Raw genomic sequence first — 13667 nt, forward strand, 5'->3', positions numbered from 1 at the left:
ATTCTTTGGTGATTTTTTTGGCCTGTATTGATATTATTTAATTCAGCAGTACCGAAAATCGTATGATCTGAATCAATCCTGAGCGTTCACCAATAAAAAAAATCAATCCTGAGCCGCCTAATTATTCGGGCATCAATTTAAAGATTGCATCGGAAAAAGCTTGATTAAACCAAATCATTCCATTTAACACCTCAATCTTCACATTCAGGAGAATGTAGTGTTAGAAACACCATCTCCCCTACAAATTAATACATTTGTTTTTTTAAAATCAAATTTATTTGATTCGATGGAATTTATCAGATTAAAGTTCATTGGTTGTAACAATCTAATTTTGTGAAAGAGTGTTTTAACTTGGTGCAGACGAAATACTAGGACAGTAGGACTACAACTCTTCTTAGAGGGATTGAGGTTTCCATTTTCCATACCATGACTACTTTCTCTTTAATATGTGCAAATATTCATTCCCATATAATGAAATCTCGAAGGGGGAAGGGGTTATGGGGCGTCATTACCAAAGGTCAAGTCATGCCATTTCTGAGGAGTTTGCTTTCTTTCAAATATTTGTAGATGGATAATGAAATAATACTTCAAACAAATAAAGGAAGTAGATGATGCATCACATTGGATCACAGTAACTGTTTGGTGGCAACTCAAAAGCAAACATGGACAATTTTTCAACAAGTCTAGTTGAAATTAAACCTATTAGGAATGACATTATTCTTGGATCTTATTTAGAAGCAGTTGATTTGCATATCCATTTCGACTACTTATCGGTGATTTTGGCTCTTCCAAGGCTCCAATCATCTTTAGATTTGATGAACTCTAATTTAGATTTTAATATTTGGAGGGTTTGTTCTTTGTTAAATAGGGTTATTTTGACGTATATTCTTAGAGTTATTAACAATCTTTTTGCTGATATTCTTGCTAGAGGTGTCTATAAATATTCCCTACACAGATCTTGGTGGGGTGTACGACCCTTATTTGTTGTGGAGTCTTCTCGTTTGTACAAGTCTCCTGATCTCTATTCTATCATTTAACATACATGCTTTTATGCTTTAGAAAAAAAAATCCACATATTCTCTTGTTGGTTAATTCAATCCCAAGATTTGAAACCATTCCACTGATGTTCAACCCAATAACCTCTCTCGGTCATAGGCAAGCCCATGACTAGGCCAAGGCCAACAATCATAAGGAGCTGCCTACACTACATCTATGATGCCATCTGTAACAAGGTTCACAAAACATGAATTTAGCACCAAGAATATCATTCTATCACGTCCAGCACCTCGCATGTCAAATCTCACCAATGCGGCAAAGCTCATACAGATCCAAAGTTGACTAGGACACAAAACACACCCTTAACTGATTCAGTAGAAATACCTCCATTCAATACTATGCAATAACAAACACTTCTCACTCTTGTTTCCCCTTTCTTTGAGCTCACTTGGCACTCAAACTTTAATACCCCATTCTTGGTATTGTTTCTAAATCTGACTTGATCAAGACCAAAACACACTTTAGTATCAGACTCATCAATGGTCCAACCATTGGATCAGATTTGGTAGCAACAAGTAACAGGGGGGCCTTATTAAGTTCAAGAAAAAAGCAATAATGTAGCTACACATACTTGGGTCAATTAATTGCACCATGCATCCATAATCTATTCATTCCAAAATTCGGGTACAGTAAATTGTGTAGAAAAATGATACGGCATATGTCAGTAACAAAGTTTTATCACAAAGAACCCCTCCCAACCATCCAACATAACATAATATCCCATATTATATACACACTTCACAATTTTTCCCCAAGGAAAGAATGAGAGGTTGTGTTAATACATTCACATGTTTAATCACAAGATAAAACGAGATCACCATCAGTTATGCTTTTCTACAAAACGCACCAGATCATATAGGTATGCTAGAGAAGAATTAAGAGATTTGTTCATAACATTAACAGAGAAGAACAAACAAGGGGCTCATCAAAGAAAAGAAACAATGCCTAACCGTTAGAATTCTACTAACTAAATGTCAACAAAAACATTGTCTTGTCTATAAACAGAATATTCTGGGTCTTTCAAGATAGAATCTTCTACAGTTGAAGAAGGTTATAATTTATATACCCCAGAAAGTGAAAGTAGAAAAACAAAATAAAATAAAATGCCAGAGAGGAATCAACTTTAATGATGGTGGTTTCAATTAGAAAGTCTCAAGGGAACTCCCTAAGAAAAAGATAACACAAAGAGAGAACCAATTCAGAGTTAAAAGATGTGTTCAAACATAAATCAGGACAAGATTATAATTAATAGCCATCCAGGAATTTGATGAACAGAACTCGACTGAAATTTGAAAGAAAGTAAAGATAAACAACAAAATTTACGATCAATATGAACAAACTTCTTAACGATCATTACATGTGAAGATGTGGGGAGGTATCTTTGCAATAGAGAAGGAAACAAGATTCTATTGGATTTTACCTTTTCTCAGTTCAGTTCAGTTCACTCACACAGATGAGGAAGGGAAGACATCTTTGACGGCAGAAGCTGCAGTCAAATAATTAAGAGTATTTCTCAAAGTTTCCTTCTCTCTCTTCAACCTAACCGCCGTGTCTTCCAACTCCAACAGAGCTTGCTGTTCTCTTGGAGCTCCTTCAAAAGTACTTCCGACGAAGAAGGAAAACGGAGTCGGAAACAGATTCCTTCTCAAATCCTGAGCTTCCTTTTCCTTACCATTTAATCGATTGGAGAGGCGAATTACATCCTTCATATAGGTCTCCACTTCACTGGCCAACGCATCTAGATTCTCATCACCGTCGACCGATGGACGATCCTCGAGCCAGGAAACCTTGGCGACCAAGTAAGGCTTGGTTCGAACGATGGAAGAGACGCGAAATCGCTCCTGGCCTTTGCAGATGAGGAAGAATCGATCATCGACAAGGCGTTCGTGCTTAATAACCTCGCCGACGCAGCCAACATCGGCGGTTCCGGTGGCAGTATCGGAGTAGATGACGCCGAATCGAAGATCTGTCTGGAGAAGAGTGTGCATCATGATACGGAAGCGAAACTCGAAGATCTGCAGAGGAAGGATTGCGCCGGGAAAAAGGACAAGAGGGAGAGGGAAAAGAGGGAGTTCGACGAGGTCATCGGATTGCTGCGATGAAGTGTGGTGGTGATCAGGGGAAGAAGAGGCGGAACAGCGCAGAAAGCAAAGTCTCCGGCGACGCTGAAGAAGAGGCGAAGAAGCTAAGGTAAAACGATTAGGGTTCTTGGTGGTTTCGGGGTTTATAGAAGAATTAAGAAGGTGTAAGCAGGGTTTGTAAGTAAGAGTTGAAGACGAGGAAGGTAAGAGTTGAAGGAGTGCCATTTCTGGATCTTTGAGACTGAAAGAGAGGCTATTATCTTACTCTCCTATGGATATGAAGAAGGAGAGCAAGCTTCTGCAACACATCGTTTTCTCCATATGAACGAAAAATGGAATGGAATGGAACGCAATGGAATGGAATACCGAATACCTCTTTGTCCTTCTCTTGCTCTCTCGAAATTCTCCAGAAAACACAAAATCTGGTGGTCAGCCTCGATTTGGAGGGTGAGAAGAGACAGAAAATCTAGTGGTCACAGTGGAATCAGGGATTACCGGCAATGGAAAAGATATTTGGAGCGAGAAAGAGAGAAGAGATAACTCCTCCCCCTTATCGGATCTTTTCTGAATTGCGAATTTCCACATTTCCTGATAACGAATAAGATAATTTATTGTGATTCAACTCCAAAAAAAAGATTTATTGTGGTTCATAGCGTCCCCCGTGTGGATGGCTCGGTTATCTAACTTTCTTATGTGACACGTGCTTTCAATATTACTAATAGGATATAAATAGATTATCGGAATCTATAAATTCATGTAACCAAACAGGCCCAAGGTATTCAAATCGATCAGATTATTAATAGGATACAGATATGGTATACTTCTTTTTTATCGATTAAATTATTTATTTTTTTTATTTTTATAAATTTTTTACTTGTGATATGTGATTATTTTTCTAAATATTCTACTAAAATAGCTGCCAATGTTGATAAATTCTTAAATTTTAAAACTAGTCTTCACAAATAAAACGGTAAAGATGTAAACAACCATCGAAAATATTCAATCTATATTTATGCCCACTTAGAAAAATAAGAAAATAACTATTCGATTATCATCTGGACTAAATTCGTCCGAAAATCGATAGGATATTATCCAAATATGTCCGAATATAATAAAATGCTATATGATTTACACCCCTACTTACCAATCCAAAATACTTGACTTTCTTTTTTGGTAGAGAAAAAAAAATCTTTTTGGTAATAATTAATTATGCAAAATCAGACCGCCAATAGTTTAATTGAAGTTGCGACCCCAGGAAAATTATCACATGGTAATACCATCAAAGAATTGATCCATTGATAATTACTAAGTTTCTTTATTCCCACCAGAAAAATATATCACTCTTAGGATTTTTCCTAATGGTCAGAAAATGTAATCAAAGTACACGTAAATTGATCTGAAAAAACCTCAAATCCAAAGAAGGAAAAATCGCACAGTAAGATATCAAAAGCACGGCCTCTATGTGTGGCCTCAAGAGTTGCATTTTTGCAGAAGTAGTCCTGAATTCCTGATAAATTGTAAGAAAGTCATCTAAGTAAATCTGGGCTCCTGAAAAGGTGATGATCAGACCCATTAGAGCCCACGACGAGTTCTGGTCCACGGTAAAGGGGTCAAAACCTTATAGCCCAAAACCCCAGAACGAGAGAATTGAAAAGGTTTTAAAATGAACAGCTCCAACATTTGAACTTTTGTGAAGGCAAAATGTTGATGCATCGTGGTGGAAAAGGAGAAACAGGGGGCATAGGTGTGATGATCCGGGACCAGGAAGGAAACCCTATATTAACAGAACTGATTCATATAGGCAACCCCACAGACTGGCTTGAGTTGGGGTCAGTATCTCATCTGTAAATTTTGCAAATAAGAAAATCATAATATATCATCAAATTGAGACTAAGTGCCACAATCATGCATTAAGCATCAGGTGTTAATGGTGGGAACAGAGAAAGTTTTTGGAAAGAGGGGGGGGGGGTTAAATCTGGCTCCAGTTCTAGATCTGCAAATAACACCCAAGTGTCAGAGAATCAACAGAATAATCCACAAGTCAAAGGGTGTGCATAGGGCAGCCAGCAGGCAGGTCTTGTGTTTACCGAGTTTTGAGACGTCCAAGCCAAAGCTTTACTGCCAATTGAAGTTCACAACTCATTGTCTGCCATGGTTAAACCTGGATACACAATCTGAAGTATAGTTATGCTGAACAAAGGCCCACAGTTCATTTACATGTTACCCTTTGGATCAGCCGAAGCCTTCACTTCTTAGTTATACATTCAATGTACTGCAGTGCTATTCTGGTGCAAGCTATCACAGAGGAATCCATGCAAAAGATAAGGGCAGAAGTATTTAGAGAACAGGTGAAATAGAACATCAGGGCTCTTCGCCTCCACAATCCTCATTATGCAGCAACATTTCTAGGTTTTCTCTTTTGGGGTGGTTGGGGGGGGGGGGGGAGGGAGAGGAACAATTCATTCAACCCAATCCAAGTCCAATAAGAATATAGCAGAGTTGGTGAAAAAAGGACAGCCAGATAAAACACACAAATCCAGAGCAGTTTTGCATCTTTCATCTTCCATGTAGATGTGGCTTTGCTTGCGAACACACCAAAATCAAGATATGACAATATGGGAACTACTTCCATAACATTCGCTAATGACAAGTTTGTATACATTTCTATTGCCTAAAGCCTCCAAAAGATTACTTAACAATATCTCTATCCTGCTGCATGTGCATGTAAAAGCTAAATCTATCACCTCCTCCGGCGTTTGGTATCCACCTGAAATCCTCCATGAAACCATGCATATTGGTGTTAGTAGACATACTCAAGGCAAAATCTGGGACATGGAGTTTCAAGGAACATAGACCAATTTGGACCCATAAAATGTGTGCATCCCATAAAAAAGATCTGGACCTACTGAAAATTTTTCTAATCAAATAAAAGAAGGAATCACTTCAAGTTTTTACCCCCCCCCCCAAAAGAAAAAGTGTACACTTCAAGTACGGCTAGGTGATCATGTGATCCTTTGCTTACAGAAATACCTTTCCATACTTCCAATAAGGTTGCATGAAGAGTTATTTATGGAAGCAAAAGGATATGTCAGCACACAACCATACTCTAAGCATGCATCCCATTTCGTTAAAAACCATCAATCTGTTCATTGAGATCCTCTAACCACAAGACGTGCAAATGCAGAAAAGCACCATAAGGAATATAAAGCCATGAAAATTACCTTTGTCTCTGGGTGTCTTGAAGCATTGAGTGAACTGCTCAGCTTCTGATTATCTTCAATGGAGCAACTTTGACAGAAGAAGTGTTCAATTCTTTTCGCTTCCTCTGGTGTCATATCTATGCAATGGGGATGGAACCTGTACAAGAAACAGTAATATTGTATATTTAATAGTCTGAAAACCTAGTTTTAGTCCTGGAAACACAACTTTAAAATTTATGGCTCGGTCTTATATAATACTTTCCTTCAATATCATCTAAATGATCAAAACTCCAATGAGACTTTTTTTTCCCTTTTCTGGTGGGGTTGGTAATTGACAACATAGGAGGTTCTATTGTTGGTTGGTGATTGACGAAAGGGCGTCAAAAACACTCATTTAACCTTGGAAACTCACCACTATTTTTTCCCTATCAAATGTCAAATTTATTTTAGGTTTCACTACGACTTTTCATAAGAACTCATTCTTATTCAGACCTTTCTTTAGCAACATTATTAAAGTTATGTGCTTTTCTGGCTACCGGAAAAACACTGCTCAAGGTTCATTATTACTGTATTCGAAGCAGTTAGCCTCTACATTATGTTAGAAATCATAAAAGTGTTAACTACATCAAATTCTTAGATGATCGAAGTCCAAAATAATCAAACTTGAGATGGTGAGACTCATGATGTAAGATTTGATAGAGCTTGAGATGTAAAGCTATAGATTGTTGCATCAGGGGAAGCAAACCCACGTTCTTATTTACATAAATTGAATTTCAATTCTAAGATTTATCAGGAATTCTATAATTTCAATAGGAATGAGCCTCTGCAAATCACAATCTCTTTAGTAGGGGAGTTCATGAAGTGAACAAAATGGAAAGAGAATCACAGAAAAAGGAACTAACCACAAGGGGTTGCTCCATACCTGAAACAATCATAGACAAAACAAAAATCAACTCCAAGAGTTTCAGTTGAAGTATAAGAGAACTGAAGATGAACATACAGTTCAGTAAGGAAGCTGACTCATGGGAGAAGATCCCCTAAATCTCCAAGCATATGCATTAAGGCAAGCTCAAAGGAACACAAATTTCAAACATCAACAAATGGAATTTGACTTTGATAGACAGTCCAAATTACCACCATTGACAAGGAACAAATATTTTTATTTTATTAGTGCTTGATTATGGTTAGATTTCTTAGTATCCTATTCAGAATATGTAGGGTAGTGTATCATCTCTCAGTAAGAGAGAAAGCATTCAATTTCCAACTTGCAACTGAAATTTTAAATATGATCTTGCCAACTAACTACCATGAAAGTTTGGGCCAATCAGAATGGAAAACAAAGAGGGAGAAGGAAAAAAGGAGCAAAAGAATCTAAATAAGGATTAGAACTCACCAATCAGAGCAGCCCTCACATTGAACCATCAGGTCATCAGGATTGTAAGGCATTTCACATTTGCAATATCTACCACATGAAGCAAATACTTGAATAAAAAGGAAGACTCGTCGAAATTAACATAGGAGTAAAACATTCAAAAAATTTTTTGGGAGGTGGGGGTTGCTAATTGTTATAAATTGTCAATCAAACTAACAAAATCAAAATAGGAACATCAAGAGCTTATAGAGAACTGAAACTGAAGAATGTCACCATCCCTCAAAATTACAACAGTGGAAGTCTCAAGCCCATCCATAAAATTAGAGATTATAAACTTATATTTCTCATTTCTGCAGGATCAAATATCAATAACAACGAAAACAAATAATTTTTTCTACCAGAAATGAACATGTAAAACCACAGATAACACATTCGTAATGCAGTCCAACTTGCACTACCTGGAGTAAGAAATGCCATTTTGTAAATACAAAGTTTCAAATTTTGTATCAGTTTGCAACAAAGCAACCACTGAAACAGACCGTATATAATATGAAGATCAATTTAAAAGGCAGCAGAGTGAAATTGGAAAATCGTACACAGCAACTCTATCAGGATTGAAGGCCCCGGTTGAAGAGTTATACTCGAAGCGGCAGAAGAAATCCTCATTGCCAACTGCATCAAGCTTCGTATAACTCTTGAAGCTATGGACGGTGCACTTTCCTTCAATGGTGTCACCGCTCTGTATGTCATAATGATCTGAAAGAAAAACCTCCTTAGCACCATGAAATTGTCTCCGACCTCCGATCGATTCTTCAGGGCGATAATACCAGCGAACGTTAACCCTCACATGACCTCTACTATCCGATTCGATCTTCTCCACTTTGGCCACATAAGGAAGCTTCGATGAGTCCGAAGGTCTCATAAGCACACAATCCCCCGCTGTACAGGAAGAAAAGCGTGAATTGTTATCCTCAAAGGGAGTGGGTGGATCATAACTCAAAGCAGAAGAAACAGATTTCTCCAGAAAAATTCGAACGGTAAGAGTAGGAGTGAGTGTTGCATACCTCGTATGACTTTGTTTGTTCCCTTAATCGTATAGGAATCTATGATTTTTCTTGTTGGCCTGGCTTTCGCCATGAACAGAACCACGAAGATAACAAGAACAAAGACATTCACAATGTTTATTGAAACGGAGTCGAGGGAAAAAAATATAACGGGAAAGACGGATTTTTTCTGGAACAGAAAGAGTGAGAACCAATAGTCATCCGATACTTCTCAATTTAAAAAATTAATTGTGTCTGAGGTTTCCATCACCGTTCATCGCACGTGTCTTTTTAGAGTCAATCCATCAAACGGTCATGGAGACTGGTTACGTAGGGAGGAAGCATGCACATCTCGTCCACCGAGACTGAAGAAACGCCGATTTTCCTGGGGTAGCCATGAAACTGAGCTCCCAGAGAACCTGAGAGACAACAAGGCTCCACGAACATCGGGGGCTCACTTTTCAGTGCTCGGCTCCTACTTTTCTACTATCGATCTGGTGCGTATAAGCTAATCCCTTCTTTGCAGATTGGATTCCTCTTGTGGATTTTCGAATTAGCTTTCCCTGTAGTCAAAGGAGAACTATTGTAAAATTGAGGTTATGAGCACCGATAGGGGAGAGAATTAGACCATAGGAGACTAGAAAATTCTAGGATTTCTGCTTAATTTGTAAGTTGATTAAATTTTACCAAAGTTTGAAAAGGTTTTATGAAAAGAACTCATATTCATGTCTCTCATCTTGAGATCCATTTTCAACTTCAATGCTTACGCAAATTTAAAATGTTACAGTCCAACTCATATCTTTAATTCTCATCTCGAATGGGTTTCGTTGACCTTTAGTGTTTGCGTGATCCTGACAGTGGTTAACTTATGGTGTTTGATGGTTCTTGGATAAAGAAATTATCTCTACTCGCTTTTGACTGCTACTTTTTGTCACAAAATTGTCTGTCAGCTGTATTTTTTTTATGTTGCTACTTCAGTTAGCTTCTGGAAACGTGAAACTTTGTAGATTAGATGCTTCTTTCTTTTCTTTGTGAACTATGTAATGGTTTCTCATATGATCATTTGTGAAACAAGAAAGCTGTTAGACTGTTGGTCAATATTTGGGCCGATGAGATGAAAGAAACCATGAATCAGCTACTTTTGCTTCCAACCACAAGCAGCGTATGCTATCTCAGCTTTCAAAGTTGCAATAGGTTAGGATGACCATTTGGGTATATGTGGTGAAGTTCTATCACTGCTTCTGGATCTGATCCAGTCTGTGACAAAGATGTTTCTGTGGTGTAGTTTCGGAATGGACATACCAAGATTGATCCTAGATTAGATAACACAGTATAGGTAGTTTCTTAGGTAAATGAGGTCTTAAGAAGTCTTATAATTGGAGGACATTCCAGGCATCTCTAAGTATAGCAACATGAGAAAGCATCCCTTCAAATTGGAGTTATTCATCAAACCATAGGCTGGTGGTTCTTCTTGGCATTTTCACAGCCTAACATTTGTACTCTGCCTCTTGGGCATGGCGCTGACAGTTTTACTTTCAAGCCAAGGGCTGAGATATGGTGTTTTACATGCAAGGGGTGCAGACATTTTTTGGTTAGTCTTCTGATTGTCTGGTAGCTTTTGTTGATAAAGCTGATCTTATAGCCACGGCTTCAAAAGAGCAACAAAAGAATTAGATAGAATATCTGGAGGCAACGGATAAGTATAATAAAATCTGTGGTAGTGATAATGATGGGGAATGACAGCCTTTTGTTATGTTCTTTATTGTCTGTGAGAGTGTCAACCTTCCATACATCTCAAATTAAGGCCTAGACATCATAAAGCATTTTGTTTGGGCTTGTCGATGCACTGTTTTCTCAGCCTTGGCTACGGGTTGCTTCGGAACCCGTGCTGCCCTAGAAAACAAGGATTTGTCAATGGAAATCTTTCATTGGTGATTGCTGAATTACAGGGTATGCAGGTAGGTTGTATGCTAGTTTACATAAGAAAGAAAGAAACTAGGAATGGATGCTTTCACAGCCTAGGTCATTCTTCTGGATTGAATGGGTTGAGTGTCTTGTGGATCTACTTGAGCTGCTAATTGAGCTGTGGGTACAAAACTTTCTTGCTTATTCAATGTATTGTGTAAGAAAGGAACCTTTTTTGGGGGTGGGAGCAGGGGGAGGAAGAAGTTGGAACTTGCGTCAATAGCTAAAATCTCCTCTTGGAGCTGGTTGCATGTATATATATAACTACTATTTTGTTGAGTGTGTTTCAGAGTCAACTATTTTCTGATTTTGTCATCGATAGAAATAAGTTATAGTTTTGAAGGCAAAATATATTAACTGTAAGCATATATCTGTTCAATTACAATTAAGTTGTGGGCATTGAGGAATTTGTTACCTTTATTGTATCTCATTTTTGGTAAAACTAGCATCTTAAATTGCATGGGCAATGACAGAAGAACTCATTTTGTAATAAAATTTAAGGCAAATGTACTTTTGGTGATGAAAGTTTTTAGCATTCTTTCCACCATCTTTTTGTCCATCAGATATGCTTGCTCCAAGATGGTTTTTCTCTTGCAGCATTGTTCATGCCTAGGCAATATGATATCAAATAGGTTTTGCTGATGGAGTTGATCCTGATGATGAGCTGATGATCAAGAAAATCACATCAGAAAATATGCAAATTGGTCGCAGAAGAACCCGTTTTCACTGGTTCGTTGTGTGGACACTGCTTCCTGCCATGAGCATCTTGTGGTTCCTTATTTCATTTGCCATATTGGTCTCTGTAGAGAGGATGGGACCATCTTAGACTTCACAAACATTTTATGTGTAATCAACTTTTCATTCTGCATAGTGGCCTGCTACATCCAGTTTAGCAAAGAAATGGTAACATTTCGTGTTTCTTGTTACTCAAAACATTAAGTTAATCAGCAATATCTATTTTTTATTTTGGCAAAATCTGTCAGCATTGCTGGGTTTCTCCTCTTGCTGAACATGAAATTCCTGAGTAACCTGTTCCTGAGAGGATAACCTGGGATGATGCGCTACAGAGAAGCACACAGGAATTGTGGCACCATTCATACAATCTGTTTGCTGCAGTTGCCATCACATTATTGCAATCAATCTTGAGAGGCTGGGCTGTGGCGGCCCCAGCTGGTGGAATGTGGTGAACCTGGCAGCTTTTATCTGTCTCGAGTGATGTTGGGTGAATTGATTTGCAATTGTCAAGTCAATTTTACTATTTATTTTAGTTTTTAGCTTTTGGTTTCTTTTAGGTGGCTGGACCTTTGTCACTGGTTTACCTTCAATTCTAGCTTTTCCTGATGTGTATGTAAATGCTGATTGTTTGCAAGTTAGTAATTTATCATGTTTAGTGATCAGATTATGTTTATGACATTTATGCTGATTGTTCAACTACTTACTTTAACACCTGCTTAAACTGGCAAAAACCACTATCTATTGCAGATTAGTGGAAATAGAGAATAGAAATACAAATTTACAATTGTAGTCTTGCTAACTGTTTTCTTTGGTTCTTTTTAATCTGCTGTGATGGTTATATTAAATTTAAGCAACGGATTCTTAGTATTTTCTTTGTGAGGAAGTGTGTGTGGAAAGATAATATAGATGATCTTCTGAAACTGTTTAAACAAGGGAGAGAAGTTCACCCTTTATAATAGACTAGGCCACTGTCTTGGTCTTTTTCAATTTCTTATGAAGCATGTCTAGGTGAAGGATGATGAGTTGCAATCCTTTACTTGTCAAGGTAAGATCTGTGCTCTCCTTACATCTCTTTACCATATATTAGAGTCCATATCACCTCTCCATTAGGGAAGAGGTATATGCTCTCCTAACGTTTCTTTACAATAAAATAACCGTAGAGACCTACATGGGACCTACAAGTGGTCTTACCTATGATTCATTTTTTCGCTACTTAAAGGTGGGTCCCATCTATATTGTGTAAGGAGAAGCGTTAGGGGAGCACATGCGTTTTCCCTGATGGGGAGGTGATTCAAACTCCATAAAGAGGGGGATACAATTCTGAATTTTTATTTTAAAAAAAAATTTAGATGTAGATTCTCCAATAGGCTCTCTTCTAATATATGGTGAAAAAATGTGAGGAGAATACATACATCTATTTGTCAGGTAAAGGGTCTGGACTAAAGGACAAAACCTTCACCATCTTCTAATGCACTTGGGCACAAGGCAAGTTTCCATTATAAGGGGATGAAGGTAATGGTTAGTAATGATATCTAAGTTATTATAGTGAAGTTTCCATCTTAAGCCATGGAGATCATTCCTTTGTTTTATGATACCCAGTATCTAACATTTAAATGATGACCACTCCCCCATGGTTTAGAATTGTGATTGGATTTAGTTAATTAGATTATAATCGATCCAATCCCTAAATCCGAAGCAAGGTTTTTAGATAACTAAACTTTACTTTAGCACAATCCGAAGATGCCCTAAAATCTTCCGAAACCCCCTTCCCACAAATAACACCATTGGGGAGAATGCGGTCTGCACTAATATTTCATTATATTGTAACTGACAAGCACCAGTTAAAGCCTAGATTTGGACATTCTAGGGCAATCTCAGCACAGCTCACGAGGTCCAAGAACTTGTTTTTGTCAATTCAAAATCTGAATCCGGATTTGGGATGAACAGAAAACTGCGGATTTTCTCTCTCTATTGATGGAAAACAAAGTAGGTGTGCATGTCGATTTCGACCATGGTTATCACATCAGTATGAACAGGGGACTTGATCAAGAGGGCTTCAGTATGTTTTGAATCGACGAATTACCAATCTATTGATGGAAAACAAAGTAGATGTGCTTGTCGATTTCGACCATGGTCATCACATCAGTATGAACAGGGGACTTGATCAAGAGGGCTTCAGTATGTTTTGAATCGACGAATTACCAATCTATTGATG

General features: G+C 37.8%; 1 protein-coding gene across 2 annotated transcripts; it reads right to left on the minus strand.

The window, feature by feature from the left end:
* Positions 1 to 4812: 4812 nt before the first annotated feature.
* LOC149014354 (chromatin remodeling protein EBS-like) lies at positions 4813 to 8936 on the minus strand. Of its 2 annotated transcripts, XR_016173443.1 has the most exons (6): positions 8774 to 8936; positions 8306 to 8648; positions 7731 to 7799; positions 6359 to 6494; positions 5225 to 5904; positions 4814 to 5130 (listed from the first exon to the last, which is right to left on the minus strand). XR_016173443.1 is itself a non-coding variant. In XM_089155495.1 (5 exons), the coding sequence occupies exons 1-5, from the start codon at positions 8844 to 8846 to the stop codon at positions 5878 to 5880; spliced, it is 648 nt and encodes a 215-aa protein (XP_089011621.1). In that variant the 5' UTR covers positions 8847 to 8936; the 3' UTR covers positions 4813 to 5877. The 2 variants fall into 2 exon arrangements, 1 of the variants encoding a protein (XP_089011621.1); XM_089155495.1 differs by having other exon boundaries at positions 4813 to 5904.
* Positions 8937 to 13667: the final 4731 nt, after the last annotated feature.

Source organism: Hakea prostrata, chromosome 5 (genome assembly GCF_041222555.1).
Source record: "Hakea prostrata isolate BN-2017 chromosome 5, UWA_Hpros_2, whole genome shotgun sequence".
Taxonomy (NCBI): domain Eukaryota; kingdom Viridiplantae; phylum Streptophyta; class Magnoliopsida; order Proteales; family Proteaceae; genus Hakea; species Hakea prostrata.